The sequence below is a fragment of the Episyrphus balteatus genome, chromosome 4, assembly GCF_945859705.1.
Source record: "Episyrphus balteatus chromosome 4, idEpiBalt1.1, whole genome shotgun sequence".
Classification (NCBI taxonomy): Eukaryota; Metazoa; Arthropoda; class Insecta; order Diptera; family Syrphidae; genus Episyrphus; species Episyrphus balteatus.
The window spans coordinates 48251661-48265363 of record NC_079137.1 but is presented as its reverse complement, the minus strand read 5'-3'; the positions used below and the strand labels follow the sequence as shown (position 1 = coordinate 48265363).

Genomic DNA, 13703 nt, shown 5'->3' with positions numbered 1-13703 from the left:
TTAATCAGAAAGAACCTTAAAAGGTTGCTTCTTGAAAACAAGCTAAATGCTGCACCTACTTATGTATATAGAGGCCCACTTGTTGTAGTATATGTTTCCCTATTGATGGAACCAATGATGCTTTCAATCCATGTGATGTACTTTACAATATTAACATAAACTGATGGTTTATAACTGTAACAATCATAGGATTCAGCTGTAAAGATTCCCACTATTTCTGGCTCTTTTGGCCAGCCAGTCACCAAACCACTTCCAGATTCTCCAAGGCATGGTGAAATGCCATTGTTCATGTAAGGCTTAGAACATATATTTAGATATTCGTCGTAATTTCCATGCGCTTTAATGCAATCATCATTAGATGTAATACTCATCATAGCATAAGATAACTCGTCCTTTTTACCATCATAACCAGGTAAAATAGCCAGTTTTTTCAGCATTTCTGAAGGCTGTTTTGAAGAAACACGAATCGGCTTCAATGAATTGGAAAATTTAAGTTGGAATGGAACTTTCACCATAGCAATATTGTCGTAATAAGTGGGATATACGTGAACCCAATCCTCGTCGTTATTCACCACAGCACCATATGACTTAGCTGTGCTATTTTTATGGAATTTTTCGAAGTCCAGTTGAAGTCTGTTACCTTGGCTAACACAATCTGCTGACGTCAAGACCCACTGATCAGCGATAATCGATCCAACGCACGGTTCCAATTTCGTTCCATCTCCATTTGAGAAAAATGGTTGAATTGATACAAAATGTGGTATTTTTTTAATTGTATCAGCTGGAATTCCATTTAGCATTCTGGAAGCTATTATACTTCTACTCGTGGTGGTACTCGTAGTTTGTCCATAAGCTGTTGAAAAAGCTAACAAAACAACGAAGATTTTTAATGCCACCATTTTGATAAGTTACCTTTGTGAAACTGTGTATGATTTCCTTGGTGAGACTTTAATTTATATCAATTTTTGGTAACATTTTATCTTCAATGGAAGATTTTGTCATGTGCATTCATAAAAAAACAACTCTAATAGGTATTATTGTTTTATATTTAGAACTTTGCAATTGGCACATTTTGTTTTTATTTATCTAATTAAGCCCAAAAGAAAACATCACTCATTGTTGTTTATTCTCTTTAAACTGTTTAGAATTTAATTTTGATTATTTTCGTCAAAGTAATTCCCCGAAATTGTGTTTTTTTTTTCTTTTATAATTAAGTATGTTTACTTTTCATGCAAAAAATTAAAAATTATTTTCCAAAAATACCTTTTAAATTAAATATTTGTTTTTTTTTTTTTTTTAATTTTTTGTATGCATTTTAAAGCTACATAATATTCTTGTGACATATTCAACACGCGCCCTTCTAACGACAACGTCACTCCGAAAAAGATTTTGGTGAGTTGGGATTCAAAAAAAATTAATTTTCCTTTCTCTGATTTGAAATATACCTAAGGCTTTGTAAGAGACTTCATCTCTTACGATATTGCCATACAACTTGTAAAATACTAATTCTACATACACGGCAACTCTTTACGATCATGCATTTGCATTGAGTCCGAAAAGAAAGCTTTTATTATGATTCGTTTTGAACATATGTTTTATTATGTATTATCTGTTCTCTTTTTGAACATAACAGAAAAATCGAATGATTAGTTTAAACTGTTTTATTTCTTATGCTCATTGCTTACTTTATAACTGCATTGTTTTTTTATTTTAAAAGCTTTTTCAAAGCTTCATTGATTATGTTTGATTATTGATTATGTTTTCGCAATAGCATTTAAGTTAGTCTTAATATAGATTTTCAACAGATAAGTCTGTTTAATTGAAATGTAAAGTCTTAATAAAGATCTCTAAAGAATACGTTCTTGTTTTAATTATTTGTAATGCTTTTTATTTGCTTGTCGCTTTAGTTTTGCTCGTTTTTATAAGTTGTCATAAGTTTGCTTGCATGATTTGCTTTTTAATTAAGAAATAGAAGCTTACAAACTATCAGAAGTGGGATAGAGTACTCGGTTTAATTCGAATTTTATTGCATGTGTTCGATTATTTTACGCCTAAATTTTTTTGTTAATTTTTCGTAAAAAAAAACTATATTTATGAATATGGATGCTTACGAACGTGCATGGAGTTTTTTACAAAACGCTACTGTGCAAATGCTTAAAGAGAAGCTTTCTGTAATGAATTTGGCTACAACTGGTGCAAAGAGTGCACTTAAGGCTCGCTTAAGTGAAGCGATCGAATCATTGGAGCAAAATGAAGTTGAGCGATTTTTTCCTGATGGTCATGTTGTTGTGGAAGATGACGACAGTGGTAATGATGACGTGAATGATGAAGTTGATGCTGTTTCACAACGTCTTGAGAGACTCCGTGAAGTTGTTAAGAAAAGGGAAGAAATTCTTGCCCTTGAGAGACGTTTGGCTGAACTTAATAGCCCTGTTCGAGAGTTTCACGCTTCTGCCACATGTTCGTCACGTGACATTGAGGATTCTTTGCCATCATTTTCTGGCGACGATGATTATCCAATTAAGAAATGGATTGAAAACGTGGAAGATGCAATCGTCACATACCATCTTAGTGAGGCAGAGTCTTACATATATTTTAAAAGACTTCTCAAAGGTACTGCGAAGTTGTTTCTGAGATCTAAGACGTTTCGAACTTGGAGAGATCTTAGAGCTGCTCTGTTGTCCGAATTTCATCATCACACGACTGCAACAGACGTCCACAATTCGTTGCGAAACAGAAAAAAGCGCCGAGATGAAAATTACCAGCAATATATTCTGGCAATGCAGGAGATTGCGTCGTCTGCAGAGATCGATGAGCAGGATGTGATCGCCTACATTATTAGAGGAATCCCAGATTCCATGTTCAACAAACAACTCATGTTAACGGCGAATACCATCAGTGAGTTGAAAGCTGTTCTACGCAAATACAAGAAAATGAAAGCCGAACTGCAACCATCGACGTCTGGTTACAATAGACCTATTCAACATTCGAAACCTTCACCACGAGTTGAAACCAAAGTCAAGTGTTTTAACTGTCACGAAACTGGTCACATATCAACCACGTGTCCAAAACCACGTCGTGAAAAGGGTTCATGCTTTCGTTGCGGGAAAAAGGGCATGTTGTAAGCAATTGCCCCCAACCATCACCTGTTCACGTTGTTCAAAATGAAGGCCCACCGAAAGAACAATTGTCTGCGTTGTTGACTGATTTTCATGGTGTTCTGGAGTACGAGTTTTCGTCTGCGATTGGTGAAGCTGAAAGCTTTCGAGTTTCTATGAAAGCGATGACTGTGATCGATACAGGAAGCCCCATAAGCTTCATCCAACAACAATATGTGCTGCCGTTTATGATGACATCTGTAAAGCCGTCCACTGCCAATTACGTTGGCATAAATGATTCCAAATTGGATATTTTAGGTAATTTAGTATGTAATGTTAAATTTTATGAAAATTTTGTGAATTTGTGTCTTTATGTCGTAAGCGACAAAACTATGAAAACTCCAATCATATTAGGTCGAGATTTTTTGCGTAAAACAAATGTTAAGTTGATGATTGGAGATTCAAATTTAAAATTTATTGAAAACAAAAGAGCTGACGTGAAAGAAAATATAGAAAATGAAATTAATTTTGATAATTTGAAAAATTTCGATTATGATCGTAAACTTGAAAATGATGATTTAAAATTTGATAAAAATGAAAGTGATAATGATTTTGAAAATTTAGAATTTGACAATAAGATTTTAAGAGTTGATACATGTGATAGCCGCGATGAAAATATTTCTTTGAAAATAAATGAAAATTTAAGTTATGATGAGAAAGTAAAGTTGAAAAGTTTAGTTTTCGGGAGTATTACAGCTAATTCCAAATATTCTGATGATTATGAGATGCAAATAGTTTTGACTAACTTCAACTGTTTTTTCAGTTGCCCACCAAGGCGACTTCCATACGCTCATATAATGGAATTAAAAATGGTGTTAGATGATTTGAGCATCTATAATCCGTTTGATATTTGGAAGCGAGATATGAACTCGATTAGGAAAAAAGCAAATCAAAACACTGTTGAGAGTCAAAACCAAAACAAAATTTATTTTTATAAGCGCCATAAGAAGCCATTTAAATACAAAGTTGGTGACCATGTTTTAACTAAAAATGTTGTTAATACTCCTGGACTAAACAAGAATCTTATAGACGAAATGATCGATATCTCATAAAATACTTAGAAAATTTACAGATATCTCGCGTGCCGTATGAAGGAGTATGTTTTCCTGAGAACATGAAGCCTTATGTTCAACCATAAGTCTTTTTGCATGTTGCATGTATCAAAGTTTAATATCTGATCTTTGCTATGATTTTTTTATTTTTATAAAATACCAGTATTATTAACTGTCAATTTATTTTTATTATTGTATTATTCATGTTAAATTTCAATATTTTATGTCGAAAAACTTTTAATTTTTGTTTTTACAACTTAAAAAGAAAATATAAAAATTCAAATATACAATTATTAAATCCGTTTAATAAAAAAAAATCATGTCAATCAAAAGAAATAAAAACATACAAGTATATTTACGATAAATTTTAAAAATATTTTGTGAAAGATATAAATAATTACTATGTAATTTCGTTATAAAATATATTTTAAAAATGATAACTTATTTAAAATCTGTATACAAAAAAAAAAAAGAATAATTGTTTAATGTTTCAATGTAAATCAATGTAAATGCATGCAATCGTAAATCGAGGACGATTTACAGTCAGGATGATCGAGTTGTAAGAGACTTCATCTCTTACGATATTGCCATACAACTTGTAAAATACTAATTCTACATACACGGCAACTCTTTACGATCATGCATTTGCATTGAGTCCGAAAAGAAAGCTTTTATTATGATTCGTTTTGAACATATGTTTTATTATGTATTATCTGTTCTCTTTTTGAACATAACAGAAAAATCGAATGATTAGTTTAAACTGTTTTATTTCTTATGCTCATTGCTTACTTTATAACTGCATTGTTTTTTTATTTTAAAAGCTTTTTCAAAGCTTCATTGATTATGTTTGATTATTGATTATGTTTTCGCAATAGCATTTAAGTTAGTCTTAATATAGATTTTCAACAGATAAGTCTGTTTAATTGAAATGTAAAGTCTTAATAAAGATCTCTAAAGAATACGTTCTTGTTTTAATTATTTGTAATGCTTTTTATTTGCTTGTCGCTTTAGTTTTGCTCGTTTTTATAAGTTGTCATAAGTTTGCTTGCATGATTTGCTTTTTAATTAAGAAATAGAAGCTTACAGCTTGAAAATAGTTTTAAATACATTTCTAAGTCATAATTGAAAAATATATGTATCATTGATAAGTACCTACAATTACTTGAAAAACTAAAAAAATACTACCATTAAATAGGAGTGATAAACTTTAACTCTTGAAGATCCTAGGAACCAAACGATTTCCCAAATTGAATTCGCGTTTGGATTCTGCAAATTAAAGAGATTCGCATGCAAGAAATTTGTTTCCGCTTCGCGTTAAGCGAGTTATAACAAAAGCATATACCTTTGGAACAAACATTAAACTTGCAAAATATTCTCTTTGAAGTTTGAGTTGTTTTTTTTACTCGTTGGAAATCTGAAATAAAACAAATTTTAAATAAAACTTATTCTTTGAAAAGTTGGAATGATATAAAACCATCTTTATCTTATTTCGCTTTAATAAAGCGAAACGAGACACAGTTGGCTTTTTTTTCTCAAAATGAATTGGTTTTATTTCTTTTCGTGAAAGAGAAAATATATGCATTATAATATTAATTGAAAAGATATACAAATTGTGAAGTAATATTTTTGTTTTGAACTTAATATACTAAATATAGTTTAGTTATACCTTTATAAATTGTAATAATGTTATTACATGAATGGAACAGTGTCTAAAAAACATTTCAATGTTGGAGGCCAAATAAATCCTTTTAATCTAATTATTCTAATCAATAAGGAAAGAATGTTTCATCAGAGCAATGTCATCCTTATCGTGAGAATTTAGTTTATTTTATTTTTTTTTTCAATGGAAAATTTTGCCATGTGCATTTGTGCATCCATAAAAGTTGACAAAAAAAAAAATAAATTATAAGAGGCATTTTTGTTTTATTTGTATAACCTTGCTGTTGGCACATTTTGTTTTATTTATCTAATTAAGTCAAAGAAAACACCTCTCATTTGTTTATTTGTCTTTAAACTGTTTGGAAATAATTCCCCAAAATTCTGTTTTTTGTTTTTATAATCAAATATGTTTACTTGCATGAAAAGTTAAATATTTTTTTCAAGAATACGTTTTATATTAAATATTTGTATTTATTTTTGGTTTAAAAAAAATGTTTGTATGCATTTTAAAATTATATTCTTGTGTCATATCCAAACACACAAACAGCTGCATATCACGTGCGTTCTAACTTCGAAGTAAAACTCAAAAAAGATAAAGGACAATTTTTTTCTCAAATCTGTTGAAATTTTATTTTATAAAAAGTTGTTGTTGTGCAAAGATTATAATGGTATTGACTGAAAACAGCAGACCAATATTATGTTAATTTTTGTAATAAATATAATCTCTTCTTCTTTGCCTCCTAAAAAGTATCGAATGTTTCTAATTTTATCCTAAAAGATGACTATTTAAATAACCATTTTAAATTAAATTTAATTTTACTTCAAGGCCGACATTTTTCTAAAAAAAAATTTGTAAAATTGAGAGCCAAAGAAGCCTTAAAAAAGTTTATTACACGATATTCTATATTTTTTTTATAACTCTTAGGCTTGCCATATAAGCAGGGTCGCGTATTCAAAAATTTGCAAAAATGAACTTTAAGGCCTGGCAACCCTATGCCTTGACAGGATATCGCTAGGCAACCCATGTGCAATTTATTTCCTTAGACACTCTCAAGTCTCAACTGGTATAACGATGAGGGTAGGTCGTCCTATGGCGGGATCTTAGACTATATAGGCCTTTCAAGATATATTTGTTTTTCCAACTTCCAAACAAGACGATCTTTCAAAATTGGAATTATTTTTTTCTTTACAACAAAAAGTTAAATCTTTGATTTTTTTTTGTCGTTTTTATACAGGATGTCCCAAAAACTAACTTTTTTCGATTAAATGCAGTTCTTGTAAAATCTCGTAAAATTCCTGAAACATTTTCACTTAAACATTGGTTATAGTGGAGCAGGTAAGTATTAAAAAACAAGCTTATTGAGCGCTTTGTGATAAAAGCATGAAATTTACATCGTTGGTAGAAGTCAATGTTAGAGTTATTTTGAGATATTGGGCCATTTTGTATTCCATTCGGAAGTGTAGATACAAGAGTTTTTTTTTGTGTTGCACATAGTATAGGTAATTAAACATTTTTATTAATAAATGATACATGATTTCGAGGTATTTTTTGGCGTCCGATCAAATAAAATTAATACTAAAATGTCTCGACCATCATGTCAAACGTAATTGCACTCTTTATAAATAGCCTTTCACTTAAAAAGCAAGAGTCAAAAGGTTACCAAGTACTCCTTGAAAATAATTGGTAGACTCTGATAAAATTTTGTATGGACATTTCCTAACCATAGAAGAAAAAAATAATAAAATATGCACATCAAAATATTTCAGGCTAAAGGGTGTTTTGTTTTAGTAACAAAGAACACTTTTGAAATGGTTTCATTGTTACCACATGAAAAATGTACACATCTTTTTGAACAGCATAAAAATATTATACATACCTACTAGGGTGCTTCTTAAAAATCAATTTTCGAAATTTTAATGGGACACCCTTTCATTTTGTTCTTCCTGCCTTAAATATAAATTGGGTAAAATTTGGTCCAGTTTAAACACGTTCTAGGGGTCGCTACCACAATTTAAAGTTTTGAAAAATACACGAAATGTTGTTTTTTTTTTCTCAGAAAATTTTTAAATTTGTAATCAGAATTAAGTACTTTATATTAAATCTTTAACTGTTTTGAAAGAAATTTTGATAAAAATACAGCGGAATAAAAATGAAGTTTAATTTTGAATATTTTTGAATTTGACATTTTTTTTTGTGTTATTCTGTAGAATAGCTAACTGAGTGATCTTTCGTAATTGAAAAATTCAATGATTTTATCTGATTGTTTATGAGCCTTATATCTTTATTCGACGGACAATTAACTGACTGTTTATTAGAAGATTGAAAAATCGTGTCTTAAGCGTACTTTGTGTTGTAACAAAAAATATATTGCACGACTGGGGTCGCACGTACTTGCTCTTATGCTTAAAGTAACTATAATGTTAAAGCTTTTTATTCAAGAAATTTAAAATTTGATATTTTGAAGAAATTTCATAAGTAGTATAAAAAAATTAAATCTGTTTTTTATAATTAATTAAATTCCGTTTTAAATTATCTTAAGAAAAAAAACAAATATGAAATTTTATTTCTTGTATAAAAAGGTATTTTTAGAAAAAAAATTTAGAAAATTGTAGGAGCCGGTTTTTAAAAAAATAATTTTTATAAATGCGTTTTTTGAAAATTTTCTAAAAGGAGATGGGGCGTTTTTGGGCCATGAGCGTACATTAATGAGACTAGTCTCGAATTGAAGCTGGAGCTTAGTATATTCAATATATGAAGTTTTTTTTTTAATCGAAAGTCAGGGTCCTGAGATATAAGGCTCCAAAGTTCGTTCTGATAACCATTTTCTGTCCCTTTTATATGCAAATATCATTAGAACTATAAGAGCTATATGTATGTTTTTGATGTCAAATGAAAGGTTGTTTTTGTGCCTTTTCAACAATATATAACACATATTACACATAAAAAAGAAACGGCGAAAAAATAAAGAAAAAGTAAAATATTAATGAAAAAGAGAGTAATCCTGAACAAGTTTAAGGTTGACCTGAAAAAAACGACAAAAACTAAGGATGAGGCTTTGTTCCTGAAAGCCTCTGCAATAATAATCCGCTTTTACCAAAATCGGATTAGATATTTTTTCGAGATATCCCCATAAAAGGGTTTTTTTTGTGAAAATTCATACCAAAGCAAGGCACGAGTACGATAACTTAGGCGCCGAGAATTGACAACGGCTATTTGTAGAGGTGTTCAATACAAATATTTTTTCTTACGGGAGGGGGGGTCAATGTCCCTCCTTTTAGGCGGGAGGGGCAATTTTCAAAAGAAATACTTGAAATCATAAAAAAATTATTAAAAAACAACGGCAACACTTACAGTTATCAATGATACTTTTTTCAAAAGCTAGAGTTATACACTTGATTTTAATTTTTAAATCAAACATTTCAATCAATCGTTTTTGAAATAATCGATTTCAAAATCAACATTTGGGAAAAATAAGATTAAAAAAATACATTGGATACTATTTTTGTCAAGTTTTTCAATGAGAAATTGATTGATGAGTAAATTGTATCAATAATTTCCTAATCAAACACTGAAAACCATATCTTCTTATGCTTTCTAGTTTTTGAGAAAATTGTAAAATAAGAAAACTTTTTTCAAATCCTTCAGTGGATTAAGTTTTTGGGGACTATTCTCTGCACCATCAGGGCTCTCCTGCGGTGAGCGTACAATGGGAATCTAGTTTTTTTTTTTAAGAAGAACAAAGCTCTTTACTGACTCTATGTATGAATATCGATCTTTTCTGATTTTTGATAATGGTAAACAGCCAAGAAAATAAAAATCTGATTAAGAAATTAGTTTTTCTCTTTTTCATTTTTCTCAAAAAATAGAAGCAAGGCATAAGAAGATATGGTTTTCAGTGTTTGATTAGGAAATTATTGATACAATTTAAGTAGGAAGGAGTGTACTTCAGACCAACGACCGTTAAACGGTTGAATAGATATTTGAATATTTGAAATTTGAAAAATGGTAAAAGGATTTAGTTAGTAAGTTTCAAAACCCAATGTACGATGTTGTGGACTTGGGACCAACCGACCGTTAAACGGTTGAATACATATTTGAAATTTAAAAAAGGTCGTCTTTTTGTTAGGTATTGCATTGATGTATCTTCCTAAATAAAAAATATTCTTATCTACGATCCGTTAAACAGTTGAATACATATTTGAATATTTTGAATGAAGGATAAATCAATAGAGGATTTTGATTATAAAACTAAATGAAAAAGGTGGAAATTTTTATAGAAAATCCAATGTAAGAGGTGCAAACGTCTAAACGTGTGTTGTATAAATAAAGGATTTTATTAGTAAATCAAAAACAAAACTCAATGTACGATGTTGTGGACTTGGGACCAACCGACCGTTAAACGGTTGAATACATATTTGAAATTTAAAAAAGGTCGTCTTTTTGTTAGGTATTGCATTGATGTATCTTCCTAAATAAAAAATATTCTTATCTACGATCCGTTAAACAGTTGAATACATATTTGAATATTTTGAATGAAGGATAAATCAATAGAGGATTTTGATTATAAAACTAAATGAAAAAGGTGGAAATTTTTATAGAAAATCCAATGTAAGAGGTGCAAACGTCTAAACGTGTGTTGTATAAATAAAGGATTTTATTAGTAAATCAAAAACAAAACTCAATGTACGATGTTGTGGACTTGGGACCAACCGACCGTTAAACGGTTGAATACATATTTGAAATTTAAAAAAAAGGTCAATGTAAGATCTGCGAACGTGTGATGTATAAACAAATGATTTTATTGGTAAGCCCCGAAACCCAAAGGATCTATGCGAATGGTGTAGTCGTCTCAAAACCCAATGTACGATGTTGTTTATGACTCTGATCTGTGGACTTGGGACCAACCGACCGTTAAACGGTTGAATACATATTTGAAATTTAAAAAAGGTCGTCTTTTTGTTAGGTATTGCATTGATGTATCTTCCTAAATAAAAAATATTCTTATCTACGATCCGTTAAACAGTTGAATACATATTTGAAATTTAAAAAAAAAAAGGTCAATGTAAGATCTGCGAACGTGTGATGTATAAACAAATGATACTATTAGTAAGTCCCGAAACCCAAAGGATCTATGCGAATGGTGTAGTCGTCTCAAAACCCAATGTATGATGTTGTTTATGGTTGTTTGTAAAGGATCGATGCGACACATGCATGGTGTCGTCTTTTGATAGGTATTGCATTGATGTACTTCAATAAGATTATTCTTACTGATGTATAAATCAACAGAGGATCCTGAATATAAAACAGGTAAGGGAATGCTATATTTTCTTGAAGGGGAAAGACAGGTCAAATAATGCACTGAGTGTAAGGAGTGATAATTTTTCGATTTTTTTCTTAATTTCATATTAAGGGGAAATGACCAAAATATTCGTCAGTTCATACTATAAAAGCAATAGTTGTCTGCGTTTTTGAATCAGTTTTACTTCTTCAGTCAAATCTTATAATCAACCAAAATAAAAAAATGTCAAGATTTTTAAAAAGAATGAAAGCTGCTGTGAGCATGCCCAAAGAGGAGCCGTCGGTCTCACCCCGGAAACCGTACCTCAGCTTGTCGAAGCTAACACGGAAGAAGAAGTTCCCAATAACTTCTGCAAAGAAGGTATTTGGGAATTTCGGCCCGCAAATTTTAGTCGAGCTTGACGACTATTTGGTATGTGTAAATTTTTAATATATTTTGCATTTTCATTTTAATATTATATATATAATTTTTAGGTTTCTTTGCCAAAGCGTTGCAACAACCAAATGGATGAGGAGGACATCGCAGAGTTACACACGCTCTGCCTGGAGGTCGTGGAGCCTTGGAATCGCTCCTTCGTGATTGATTTCCACGACAAAGAGCACCCAGGACAGTTGCAAAATCAGCAGCAACAACAAGTTTATCAACAACACCATCAGCAGGAGCAACACAAACAGCAGGAACAATATCAACAAGAACTACAAGAACAACTTCAACAGCAGCAACAACAAGTTTATCAACAACACCAACAGCAGAAACATCAACAACAACATCAACAACACCAACAGCAGGAGCAACACCAACAGCAGGAACAACAACATCAACAAGAACTACAAGAACAACTTCAACAGCAGCAACAACAAGTTTATCAACAACACCAACAGCAGAAACATCAACATCAACAACACCAACAGCAGGAGCAACACCAACAGCAGGAACAACAACATCAACAAGAACTACTAGAACAACTTCAACAGCAGCAACATCAACATGAACAGCAACAACACCAACAGAAACTCCGAAGAGGGAGGAAACAAAAGCATGATGTCATTATTGAAGAGGTAGAACATATTTTGCCTACACTCTTCTTAAATTCTCAAAACGAATTACTTAATTCGCAAAAAAACTTTTTTAAATAAAATGAAAATTTAAAAAATATTTTTCCTTTGTTTTTATTTTTGATTTCAGCGAATTAAAATTTTGACAGATTTAAGTACCAAAATTAAGCGGTTTAATTTAAATGGGCGGAAAATTTGTTTTCAGATCAACCCTATTCCAAGTCATGAAGAACCAACTTCATGGATAAGAAAGGCGATTGAAGATATGGTACGATTTGCTGTGAAAGGTCTGAATGAATCCGACAAGGTGGGAATAACGTTTTCTGGTAAAAGTTTTGCTCATGAGCGAGGTAGTGGATGGATCAATTACAAAACCTGTTCAGAGCTCAATATGGATGATGTTTGGGAAATGATTTCCAAAATATTCCAAAGTAATTCTGATGGCCTAAGCACGGATGATTTTACTTTATCTATAACATCTGTTCAAATGCCAGCTGGAGAAGGAAGACAACCTACCTATATGTACAATTCTTTCAACGAAGAATGTGCCAAGCGTAAAGGAATTATTTGTGTCAAAAATACGGATAACTTATGCTTGCCTCGAGCTCTGGTTATAGCAAAGGCATACACGGACAAGGAGCACAAATTTGCTAGTATAAGAAGAGATATAGGTAAAATCCAAACTGAGAGAGCGCTTAAGCTTCTGAGCGATACTGGAATCCAAATTCCACCAGGGGGTTGTGGAATTGATGAGTTGAAATTATTTCAAACACATTTAAGAAACTACAAAATTACTGTTTACGAACACAGAACAAAAGGCCGTAAATTAATTTACGAAGGAGTTTCAAATGACAGCAACGATAAAAAAATATATTTATTATATTATAATAATCATTTCAATGTCATTACATCTTTAACTGCCGCATTTTGCTGTTCTTTCTACTGCGAGATTTGCCATGTACCCTACAATACAAAGAGTAAACATTATGGATGTTTGGCTCGTTGCTCGCAATGTCAGAGATCTCCAATATGTAAGGAAACTCAGAATCAAATTGTGTGCCCCGACTGCAATCGAAATTTTAAAGGAACAGAATGTTATGACAACCACAAATTGAGCGCTCCTTCATCATCATCATCATGAGTACAACAACAATCTGTATGTGAGCAAATGAAAAGATGTTTCGCTTGTTTAAAAATCTACGGAGGGAGTCGAGAACACATTTGTGGGGAGTTCTTTTGTAAAAACTGTAAAAAACATGTACCCAAAGACCATATGTGTTTTATTCTGCCTGATACGAGAACACCTAATTTGGAAAATTACTTATATGTATTTTATGATCTTGAAAGTCGTCAAGAAAAGGTAATTGGAGAGAAAATCTGGAATGAAGAAGATGCAGCAGTATCAAAAGTTTTAATAAAAAAACATGAACCAAATTTGTGCGTGTTTCAAAACAAATGTAGTCACTGTATAGAATTTCC

At 31.3% G+C, this 13703-nt stretch overlaps 1 protein-coding gene across 1 annotated transcript; it reads right to left on the bottom strand.

Moving 5' to 3' along the window:
• On the bottom strand, positions 1–1176 carry LOC129919642 (plasma kallikrein-like). Its single transcript, XM_056000595.1, has 2 exons — positions 913–1176; positions 1–853 (listed from the first exon to the last, which is right to left on the bottom strand). Exon 2 carries the CDS (start codon positions 798–800, stop codon positions 60–62), a length of 741 nt encoding a protein of 246 aa, XP_055856570.1. The 5' UTR covers positions 801–853; positions 913–1176; the 3' UTR covers positions 1–59.
• Between the last annotated feature and the right edge of the window lie 12527 nt (positions 1177–13703).